The sequence below is a fragment of the Rhipicephalus sanguineus genome, chromosome 4, assembly GCF_013339695.2.
Source record: "Rhipicephalus sanguineus isolate Rsan-2018 chromosome 4, BIME_Rsan_1.4, whole genome shotgun sequence".
Taxonomy (NCBI): domain Eukaryota; kingdom Metazoa; phylum Arthropoda; class Arachnida; order Ixodida; family Ixodidae; genus Rhipicephalus; species Rhipicephalus sanguineus.
The window spans coordinates 84670734-84682639 of record NC_051179.1 but is presented as its reverse complement, the minus strand read 5'-3'; the positions used below and the strand labels follow the sequence as shown (position 1 = coordinate 84682639).

General features: G+C 48.3%; 1 protein-coding gene across 1 annotated transcript; it reads left to right on the top strand.

The window, feature by feature from the left end:
• The first annotated feature begins 4083 nt into the window (after positions 1-4083).
• On the top strand, positions 4084-10996 carry LOC119391359 (solute carrier family 22 member 7). The gene is made up of 3 exons (XM_037659042.2): positions 4084-4383; positions 9548-10152; positions 10324-10996. Exons 1-3 carry the CDS (start codon positions 4120-4122, stop codon positions 10994-10996), a joined length of 1542 nt encoding a protein of 513 aa, XP_037514970.1. The 5' UTR covers positions 4084-4119.
• Positions 10997-11906: the final 910 nt, after the last annotated feature.

Genomic DNA, 11906 nt, shown 5'->3' with positions numbered 1-11906 from the left:
GGTCGCATATGCCCGGGAGCGCCGTAAAACGACCTGACTTTGTCCTGCAGAACCCTCGGTGATTGGCTTTGCATGTAAAAATTTGTTCACGCTGGGCAGTCGCCACTGCCGCACCGCACCATTAGATCAGAAATTCCCTTCGTTCCTGCGCGTAGTCAAAACAGCTGCTGTGAACGGGCGCCCGAAGACGTTTGGGCCCGGAGCACACATGGCGATGAAGCAGAACATTATCGTTGTCAGATGAGCCGTATTGCGTGACCATAGGGAAAGAAAACTAGCTACCGTATCCCCCTCTGTTAGGAGGTTAGGAATGGCGCTGCTGACTGGAATGGCGTTTCTTCTATCAGCACTTGCACGCCCATAAAAGCTGAAACAAAAGCCACTCCCGAACAAGTGCGCAATAAAGCGGTCAGCACGCCGTAGCGTGCTGATTTATTCTTTGTCTTGTCGTAACTGGCGGTACACATTTGGTGTAAATATACTATTCGATATTCCGATTCGATATTTGATATTATTAGCCACTATTCGGCACTGATCGATTCGAATTCGATTCGAGATGAAATTTCACTATTCGCACACCCCTACTTATAAGCGCCTGCCGTCTCTGAGTCCTGCCAGCGATAAAGGGTGTGTATATAACGCTCGCCCTTAGTTACCTGAAGGGTCTGCGCTTTGTGGCGTAGTGGTTGGCGCCACGCGCTGCGGGGCGAGAGGTCGCTAGTTCGACGACGTGCTGGGGAAACATTTTTTTAATATTTTGGGACTTTTATATATATATACATACTTATACATATACGGTTCATGACGGCAGCGATGACGACGGCAACAACCAGCCGAGACTGTCCATATAATTGCTATCGCGATAAGTTGCGTCGCCCCGCTGTCAAGGGGCTTTTTCAGTGACGACGCGACTGCTCCGGTACGCAAGGCAGGCGCCGGTTCGTGCAAGAACGTGGGTGCCTCAGAATTTATTCGTGCTCGTGTGCTTTGTCGTGTGATTATTTGTGTGATTGTGTGTGTGAGCAGCTTGCCTCGTGTTTCCTGTGCTTGGGTACAGTTCATTGGTGCGCGCGTGTGTGGCAGACGGTTTCTTCTAGCCGTGCGAGGCCGCGAAGCTTTTTCTTTCGCTGTGCGACTCAAACATAAGAACAAACGCCACTGTGAAGTATCACAAATTCCCCTGCGGTCTACAGCGTCGGGAAAGCGTGGCTGAAGAACCTCTCCAAGGACCGTCAGGAAAAGGAAGCAAGTGGCACCCAAGCGACAGGTCACTGGTATGTTCATTACATTTTATTGAGAATGACTATAAAAAGAACACGAACGTTAGGCGTTGGTTGCCGGCCTGCGCTCCCGACTGTGTTTTGCGGTTATCCACACAACATGCAAAAAAAAAAAGAACGTGCAGCCCAGGAAAAGCCGTCGAACGAATCCAGCTGATGACGCAGTAGTTGAGGCAGGTGATTCTGAAAACGGGAGAAAGCCCCAGAGTAAAAGTTCCTCGCACCCTTTGAAAAACGAGATCGAACCGCTCGTTCGCCAGTCGGCCTCAGAATTGTGCAGAGAGCGTAGTTTTTCTGCAGATCAGGCCTGCCAAACCATGTTAGATCTTGCGTGAGACTTAATAAGAGTCGAAGAAAGTAGTGAACATATTGAAACAAAAAAGTTGCTCGTCAAGAACAGTTAGAAAGATTGCAGGCCGATGGCGATGAAATGAAGCAACGCCTCTTAACTTATGAAAACAACAAAGAGGTTCAGGCCTTTGTTCATGCATTACGAAAACCTGAAAAAGGCGACAAAAGTGGCGTTTTTATCAGCAACCAAAGGGGCAAGTTTCGGCAAGGAAAACGCTCCTGTCATTTCTACGTGTCTTACTTTGCCGCTGTTTCCTTACGCGCTACTGATTTCAAGTCATACATCTTTACCGACCTGCCCAATCCGCCGCTTGTGTCAGATTGCCGAGAACAGAAGGATAGAAGAAAATTTAAATTTCAGGGGAAAGGCATCCGCACCCTTCGGTCACTCTCCTCAGTACATGCATCACTCACTGCTTCGTCTTGAAGAAAAACGTAACTCTACTAGGATAATGAACAATAACGAGCACTTCTTTTGATTTTAGGCGAGTCAAGCGGGCAACCTTCATGGAGAGTAGTTAGGTCACTCTACAAGACTGGCACTCCTAGGGCAAAGTGTTCACATAAGTGGGGTGATCGGCACTTCTAAAAACGATTTCAATATTGAAACGCTTCTCCGTGAATAGCTGTACCAGAGCAATGAAGCCACAGTGGGCGTCGGAGTAGTAGGCCCGAGAGCCTGAAAGAAAAATAATATAGAAAAATACTTCCGGACGCGCGCATTCGAACTGGCGACCCCTCGCTCCGCAGCGCGCGGCGTTAGACGGCTATGCCACAGAGGATACATTCCCCAGCGCACTAACGGCGAGCTGTTTATATACACTACTTACCGCTGGCGGTATGCAGATCTCGGGGAGCATTTCAGCGTGTTCTCTGCATTACCAGCGAGATGGCGTGAACGGCGCGCTTGAAAGGTCCTCGCCCCACTCCATGCGATGCGCGCGCTCCGCTAACACCTGTGTAGTGGCCCGCGTGTGCTCTTCTACCGGAAAGCTTGCATTGAAGTTACGGAGGGTAGGAACGTCACTTCGCATGATGCAGCGGCAGCGTTTGCGGAAGGAGCTCGCTGCTCAAACCCAAGAAAGTAACAGCTGTGACGGTTGTTAGTTAGCGCTCGTTCTGTGTGTCTTCCTTTCATGCGCCTTTTGTGCTTGTGCAGCGCGCCGCAAGTTTCAAGCTGCTTGCCGTTCTTCGCGTGACATTCCAGTTTGTTGCTATCGCATTCATTGCTTCGCCCTCGCGGCGAAACTGTGACTTTCTAACACGAAAGTTTTTGTATGCCGGGGTCCACCGAGACTTCAGTGACGTATTTCCGCCACAGAAATGACGTCCGAAAAACGCAGACGACCAGATGGCAAAGAAAAACTATTGTAGGCCTATATTGAAAAATAATTGTATATTAACGCGATAGCGGTGAAGAGCTCACTTCGCAGAAATTCCAGTGTGGGCGTCGGTGACTGTATCGGCGTTGGTGTCGGTGTCGGCGTCATTGGTTGTGAGCGAAAAATTATCATCTTGTCCGTGACGGAAAAATTGAGGAAGATGCAAATAAATTGCGAATAATGCGAATTGCGCAATGAGTGGGTGCTTTAAAATCCCACCCATTACAAAGCGCTCAGACTTAATGAATCAGTATCATCAGAAAAAGCATCAACAAAGGGCTCAGATCCCTAGATTCGCGTGCTGCCTTACGGTCGCTGATTCCCAAAAGGAAGAATTATGGCATAGTGGGCACTTAACAACTGTCCTTGCTCAAGGCATTCTGGGATAGTTTGAAGCGGCGAATATTACGCGAAAAGTCGTTCGTTTCATTACGGCAGGATTAAGGCAGGCACCGAGAACCGAAGGCAGGCTAGCAATTGAGAAGGCGATGCGCACGGGGCCCGATTACGTTACCGCGTTCTACTCTTGAAGGCGAAGCTCAAGCATCCTCCAAGTTTTCTTTTTTTTGCTCTTTATTTTTATCAATAATGTGATATATCCTAAGCTATTTCTAAACCTATATATTTTATGAAGCTTTTTATACTACAAAACAAGGTACCGCTATATTAATGGCCGATTCCCTGGGTGGCTTGGCCTGGTTGCTGATTAATAAGCAAACAAACATTCGTTCCTTGCCACTATCCGCCATTATTTGAGGAACAAGCAAACAAGGAATACTCGTTTATGAGTATGATGATGATGATGATGATGGGATGGTGACTAGTCGTCGTCTTCCTCTTCACGCGCTGAGCTTCCACGCGCAGAAGAAGAGCTCGAAGCCACCGACACGCGACGTGCAGAACTTTGAGCAATCAAGCCATCCGTAAACTGAGAGATACGGGACATTTCAACCACTGGATTGCTGCCCACGGCTGTAGGCTTGCCGCCATGCCGCTAGAGGAGCCGATACGGTCGGCGAAGGACGACGCGGAGGCATCGGGAGACGGGCGCGGCGACGCACCCGGTGAGCTCGGCTCCATCGCTCGTCCTCGTAAGCGATACCCGCATGTTCATCCAAGAGAACGTCTACGCCATCCTGGGCCACGGCAACTTCCAGCGGCGCCTGCTCTTCACCGGCATGTTGTCCGTGGTGGTGCTGCTGCTGCACGCGTTCGCCAACTTCCTGATCGGCCGCGACGTGGACCACTGGTGCCGACCGCCGGACGATCTGAGCCACGTGTCCAGAGAGGCCTGGAGGAACGTGGCCATACCAATCGAAGCCGACGGCAGCCTCAGCCAATGCACCGTCTACCACCCGGCCATGCCGACGGTGAGGACTCTTGCTTTGCTGCCAGGTGTCCAAATGGGCGCTTCTAGATTTAGATAGGAAAGCTGCAATAGAGATATGTAACTGCTAGCGCTTGAAGTATTGGCTATCACTTCACCAAATACAGGTAACAGCATGGCCTTTTAAACTCTTTCCTTAGACGCGGTTCATGGGTAATGACGTGTTATAACAGGTATTTTTCCTTTTTATTCAGCCTTAGCCATTCTAGACTCACCCCTGGAAATTGCTGTTGCAGTTAAATTGGGCTCCTCGATTTCGTTCAAGTAAGGCAAGGTCCTTAAATTACCTCGGTGCGCAGCCCCTTCAACGAAACACGGCAGCCGAAAGAAGTGGCACGAATACCCACGTTACTTATGCCCCTAACTACCTCATGTTTTGACGTTACTACGTGCCATCATCATGACGGCGTGTTGTGACGTCATAATGACGTCATGACATGCCGTCACGTGAAGACGCCATATTGTGACATCGTCGCTTGCTCAAATGAAGGCTGATCCCGGAAGCAGTCGAACGCCACGTCAGATGCAGAAAGCTTCAGGGAGTCGATTGACGACATTAGAATGGTTTGCATCTCGGCTAGTTTGTGATCTTGCGTGTTGAACGTCAAGGTAATTTAATGTCTCTCTCTTATACGCTGGCTCATTGTCTTGCAGGAAATTTGGCCACCGAATGTATAACGTAATGCATTACCAAGTTTGCAGCAGACTTTCTCCTTCAAGTATTACAACGATTGTGGCATGCTGCCAAACTTCTTGCACGTGTCACTTATTGATAGCATTTGGTTCAATGTGATGCGCTCAGGAGTGCCCATGAGCTCACGGGTACGTTGTATACCTGCGAGTACACCTTGGCCCTACTGAATATTTCTCGATCATCCATTACCATAATGCACAATTAAGACGTCATGTTTTCTCTCTTAACGTTAGATATTGCAGTGCACATAGCGGAAGTGAATTGTCTGCTGTTGCATGCGTCAATAAATTCACAATTATTCCAGCTTAAGCCAGCCTCCCCACACCGCTGAGAAAATGGAAAACGTATGCGTTTGCGTGCAGTTGACTACCCTTAACGAGGATCGAAAGAGAGTAGCAGTTCTCAGCAACAACTGCACATGATAAACCTCTTCTCTGGGCCGCAGGAGACACCTGCTGAAGTCGTCTGTTAAGGTGGCTATTATCCCCCCTTCAGTCTCGTTACAGGGCAGACAACTGGACGCAGAGACAAAGGTTTCCCGCTTGCTATGAGAGTGGGAAGGGGGGACACGTCACCCACTATACCTCCATGGTATACACTACAATATCCACTATCATTAATGTCGATTATTGTAATAGATGATGGATAAATTTACAGTAGGGCAGTTGGAAACAAACCGCTTTGTCGTGGAACAGTTCAAGCAATTTTCGCTTTGACCACACTTGAGCTCGCAAGCAACGTGCTACTGGGTCATTATGCGCCAAATTTACGGAAGCAAGGTATGTTGTTGGGCTAGTTGATTCATGAATTTAGCAAAGTTTTAAACTGCGCGAGAAAGACGGGAATAAAACAGGAACACATATGCACACACGAGCGCGCACTGCGCTTGTGTGTGCGTATGTGTTCCTGTTTTCGTCCCGTCCTCTTCGTCGCAGTTTAAACATTGCTGGACGCCAAATTTACCAGCCATTCTGGCGACCATCTCAAATGTATTCGAAAAGATCGTACTGTTTTTATTGCATGGAAAATATGGAACTGCTAGAATATTCCAGGAAGAAATTTTCTTGGTCATCTGGAAGGCTTCCGATTTTCGCGGAATGTCGTGTGAGTGTCGTTTGTCAGAAAATTTATTCTGAAAGTATCGTTCCTCGTTTCGATACCAAACTTATGGTTGCTATATTGGGCGAGGGCATATGTGTAAGGTGTTCGAATCTCAAGGTTATTAGTGCAATTTTTCTGCAATATATACGCCTCCAGAAATTTGGCCAAAATATTCTATGTTTGGAATAACAGAGAGCTGAGCTTGTTGGTAACTATTCATTCTAAAAGACTGGGCGTGCAAACACGGACACAAGAGAGAAGTCAAGACACCACAAACGCCGACTAACAACTGCAAAGGTGCTCAACGGCGGAAAAGAAAGAAGGCACGAAAAATTATCTGCGCATGCCCGGCGAACCTATCAATCCGGCACGCGTGGGGATAACTGTTCATGCAAAGATAACTGTTCATGCATTTGATTTCTTCCTTAGGCAATTTAATCGACGGTTGACTCACGCATGCACTGCCACTAATGTCGATATGCCATGCTTCAATAATTGTACGCATTTTTTCATGTATGTACCCGTTCAAAACAGCGCTCATAACATTCATCGAATTATGGCGTGCACTTACACTCTCGACAGTGTAAACATAGATTAGAAGGTGAGCCTCCGGTTACGATCTCTTACGTTACAATAATCTGGTCAACACCCGCGGCCCGCCTGTCCTACGTAGAAGCGGCCGCAGCAAAAAAAGGAACCTTATACACCACACCTGTACGGCAATGAGTGAATTTGTTGGTGTGTTTTACGAAACAGATGACAGTCCGCTTCTTGTCTAATACTCGCTGATTCTCTGCACAGCGGCACAAATTTTACCTAGCTTATTGGCAACCGGGAAAACAACATCAAAGCCGTATCTGCGTTCCTCTTTCTTTAGCCTGTGAGATACGCAATGAATGTAAGGAACATCCAGGACACGTTTTCTTTTCTTTTTTTTAATGCGAATGCATTTCTTAGACGGGCTATGTAAGGCATCCGGTGTTGTCCGCGCGCCGGCAGGTGTTATCTCTCCGCTCTCACTCCCTCTCTCATAGCGACAGCTGCGGGCGCGCGCGGTTATCCTCGCCCCTAGCAACCGGAGCATGTGGTGCGAGAGAGTGCAGGAGAGGGTAGGTGCAGTACTTCGCCACTCCTTCTCTCGCCGTTCGCTCTCTCTCCTCCCTGCGCCCCACTCTCCCGTCCGCTCGCCCCTCACTCTCGACCGTTCGCTGGCTGGGCGCCTCTCAAGAACATCCGGAAATGTGTGCTCGAGACGCCGCTGTGAAACGCCAACGGCGACCACAAGGCTGAGATTATGGCCGTCAGGTACAATGACAACACAAACAGGTGCTGATGAATGTGTAAATAAATGGTTACGGTACAAATCCTCGTCTCGTCGTTAATTTACGCCATTAAAATTACTAGGCTGTGTAATCTCGGCGCAAGAAATGCATTCGCATTTCCTCACGATTCCCTTCGGGGAGGTGGGGGCATTTTTTTTTCTATCGCTTTCTGCAACTATGCTCGGACTTAACAAAACGGACTTCTTTCAACATCCAGCGACAGTGGCCACTGCAACGGGAGGATAACCTACATCTAAAAGACGCGTAAGCTGTGCGTTAAAGCTGGAACTCATTTTGTGCTCACACGACTTGGTGAGGGAAGACGTAAGGCATGACATGGCTATACCGTTTTGAGCATCGAAGCATTTAAGGAAGCCGTAATTTGTGCGGCCTATCTTGTGTGCCTATCCTGTGTGCCAGGCGTGTGCCGCAGAAATTGGGTAAATCCCACTACTCACCACTGGTCTACTAAGAAGGAAGAAGGCAACAGTTAGCCGAGCACTAGAGAACTGAAAAGGCTACGGCGGCTGCGAGAAGACCCCAGAGCGATGGAAAGCCTACGCCAACAACAACCTGTCTGTAGATCTATGAGAGGCGCTCACGGTTGGTTTCAGCGCGAGTTTCAGTCTCTGCAGTTTGGGCATCCGTGTCGTGTCCGTGACTGTTAATACTTCTTGTTATATGACATGATTACATTTTTGCTTTGAGTAAGAAGATAATTATGAAGTCCGCATTGACCATGAAAGTCCGCATTCCCATTTGTTCATTCGGCACCTTTCACATTGAAGTTCCCCATTTCCGTTAATGGGGAACTTGAAAAATTATTTCTTGCCTTAAAACAAAAATGTACTGATACAACTTGCTATATATAAACTTTGTATTTGATTTCTATAGAGTTATCAAGCTGATTTTTAACTGGTGCACCATGTCATGTAAATGGCGGCTCAATCTGGCCTAAAAACTGAAGCTTTTCTGAAATTTGAGATTTTTTCCGTATGGATTTACAAGCTTCAGTGGTCTAAACATGTCTTTAACGCGTAGTATGCCTTCCGTAGAAAAGTTTTGATTACTCAGATATTCCTACATTCTCAATATAGAAAAGTAAAAATGCATAAACATTTGGGCTAACTTTCTAGAGCATATTTGCCTGAAAAAGTGCAGCAATATCATTTAGCTTCAAACACCTTACAGAAGGGTCTTTGCTTATATGCAAACCAGATTTGGTATTGAAATAAGAAACGATTCTTTCAGAATAAATTTTCTCACAAAAATCACTCAGACGATATTTTGCGAGATTCGGAAGGCTCCCGAAATATTTACCTATTCACTGTTTTCAATGCAATGAATGAGCAAGGTTTTTTTTCGAATACATGTGAGATCGTTGTCAAAATGACTGCGACATTTGGCGGAGAATGACCCTGCTCCGAGTGCATATACGCACTTAGTTGCTCCCTGCATTATCAGGCGCTAATAGTGTTTTCCGATTTCGCCCATGCTTTGTTTCTTGGACAGCAATGATCGACAATAAGGGGCCCCTAAGATTTGCTCGAGAGATTTGGATGTTACGAAACAAAATAAGGAGGCCGTAAGAAATTACGTAAAAAGGACGCCAAAATTACTATATTTCAATAAAGATTACACTACACAATAAAGATTAATAGCTACTGATATCACTGGTCTATATATCTTTAGCCTTCGTATAAACTCTGGCCTGTTTAGCATAACTTTTAGGTCTTGTAACAATTAGGTAAATCTCACGCTTTTCATAAACCTACGGCCTAGCTTATTGGCAAGCAATAACTTTTTTTTCCACACTAATTGAGTCACCCGTTTCGAATGAAGAACCATTCCTCCAGCAGAGCGGGTCTGTTTACACTTTCAGGAACATTGGCTACTTGCCCTTTATTTTTCGGCCGCGCCCTAGCTAGCTAACTTATCGACATGCAAAGACTTCCAATAAAACGCTCTAACAGCTTTACAAACCGAAAGATAAATCTGCAAGCGTCAAGATATATTTCTTATTCTCCCAGCCGGACGACGCCGGGGAGCTACGCACCGTGATTCCGTGCTACCATTGGGATTACGACACCCAAGACGTCAGCGACAGCATCGTGAGCCGGTGGGACCTCGTCTGCAACAAACGCTGGCTCTACAAGTTCACCACGGTTGCCAACATGTTGGGAGCCACATTGCTCGTGCCGGCCGCCGGGTTCGTGTCCGACAGGATCGGGCGCCAGCTGGCCATCATGGGCAGCGTGCTTTGCCTCCTGGCCAGCAGCGTGGCCTGCAGCGTTGCGCAGACGTTCCTCATGTTCCTGGTGACCCGGTTCTTTGTCTCCGCGGCCAGCTGCTCGGTTCAGGTGCTCATGTTCATTCTCATCTACGAGGTGACTGGCAACCAGAACCGGGCAACGTACGGCGTCCTGGACACAGCACTAGGCACGACGCTGGTGCCGCCGGCTTTGCACGTGCTGTCCTATTCAGGAGCCCCACTGGGTCATGGCCCACTTGGTACTGCTGCTGCCCACGTTCATGCTCGTTTTCTGGTGCTTCCTTCTCGACGAGTCCCCCACCTGGCTTCTCTCCACGGGAAGTCCACGTGCCGCGGAGGCAGCCGCCGTGGCAGCAGCGACTAGCAACGGCGTGAGTGCGCACAAGACGCGGGACGCCTTCCGGGCGCTCGTCGCTCACATGCAGAAGCGCGACGCCGGCAGCCAATACGCCATGACCGTCGGCGGCAGCGACACGTTCATGCATGAAGCGCTCTTCCGCTGGGGCGTCATGTCTGTCCTGCTGTCCTGGTTAGCGTAAACCTCGCCTACTACGGTCTCGTCCTTCAGAACACCGATACCGGGCACATATGGCGCACAATCCACATGGTCGTCCAGGCGTTGCTCTACGCGAGCGTCTGTTGGTATATCAGCGACCACGGACAGCGCGAGACGCTCTCGATACTGCTCGCCTTTCTGTGCGCCTCCGCCATCGTTCACGCCGCCGCGTCCGCGACGATGGCGGCTCCGGTTTCCTCCGCGGTCGCTCTCGTCGTCGAGAGCCTGGCGTCTGCAGCGCTAAGCGTCAACTACGGCTACACTGCGGAGGTCTTCCCCACGACCGTACGGAGCATAGGCCTCACGATCTCCTACGCGTTCGGTCGCATGGGAGTCATCACGGCTTCCGTGATTGTGGTGCTCTGGGGTGGTCCCAACGAAGCCGACGTGCCTCTCGGTGTGGTCGTGGCCGCCTTGGCTTTGTTGAGCGCCGTTTCCATCCAGTGGCTGCCCGAGATCATTGCCAGGAAAACGGAGAAGTCTGGCTGTGGCAGTGAGAAAGAACGGAAGGAAGCGATCCTGGCGTCGCTGTCATCCGCCGTCAAGCCGGCCAAGCACCCGATTAACACCCGTCGAAGGTCATCAGGATCGGTCACCTTGTCACTGTCCAAGACCCGCACGACGGCTACCCGTCCGACTAACTGCCTGTAGCTATACTGACCAAGGCGCCGGCTTGTTATATCAAGCGAACATATTTTTTCTTCTGTATTTTTTTTATTTTTATAGCGCATACAGTTAATAACAGATTATTCCTATTGCTTCGTAAATTTATTACGCCTGCCTTTCGCTAAGTTTTATCTGTGCTAGGCATTGACAGTTTTGTAATATTCGCGATTGTTGTTTATGAAATGTTTCTTTTTTGTGTGTGTGCTTGGAAACCTCCCGACAAGCAATCGCCTTGGCAGCATGCAAATCAATATCAGGACGCGCACTTCAGCATGTACATATATTATATATATATATATATATATATATATATATATATATATATAATAATTGTCATGTGCGCATGTTGGTGCATATTGGAATTCCTCGACTTTCAGGCCCTTTCTTTGGAAGCACGGCACACAAGGATGCATATAGCACGGCAGCTGCCTGAAAACCATTGATTTGTATTAAAGGAACTGCCGCGTCTAATGTAACAGGTGCTCAATAAATCTTCTTCAGAAAATACTGGACTCGCGTGGTGTAATCATTAAAGAAATTAGGCTAATTCCTTTATTTACAATAAGCGCATCCCTATCAGCCCCTTAAACTTAATTGCCAACTTGTAAGGTAAGGTCGCATTGCAGAACAAAGGAGGTCCTCCCGTCACGTCGCGTATACCTGTTCTGTTGGGGCAATCGATTATCCTCTGGGGTCCGAAGATCATTATTATCGGGAAAAAAACCCCGCCGATTCTGTAAGCACGCTCCGGAGTTAACGACTCGAGCAAGTACTTCTATACTCTATTTGATGGCTTTGAGCCAAGGGTTACGAGGTGGATCGACGTGTTTTTGTAAGTAGTAGCTGCGTGCATATTGTGGGCTTACCAGGCACGTCGACAACACTTGTGTTTAAA

Coding starts and splice junctions, on each gene's coding strand:
- LOC119391359 (XM_037659042.2), top strand. CDS start 4,120: ATGTTCATCCAAGAGAACGTCTACGCCATCCTGGGCCACGGCAACTTC. Junction 4,384..9,547: donor ACCACCCGGCCATGCCGACG/GTGAGGACTCTT, acceptor TTATTCTCCCAG/CCGGACGACGCCGGGGAGCT. Junction 10,153..10,323: donor CGCCGTGGCAGCAGCGACTA/GCAACGGCGTGA, acceptor TGTCCTGGTTAG/CGTAAACCTCGCCTACTACG.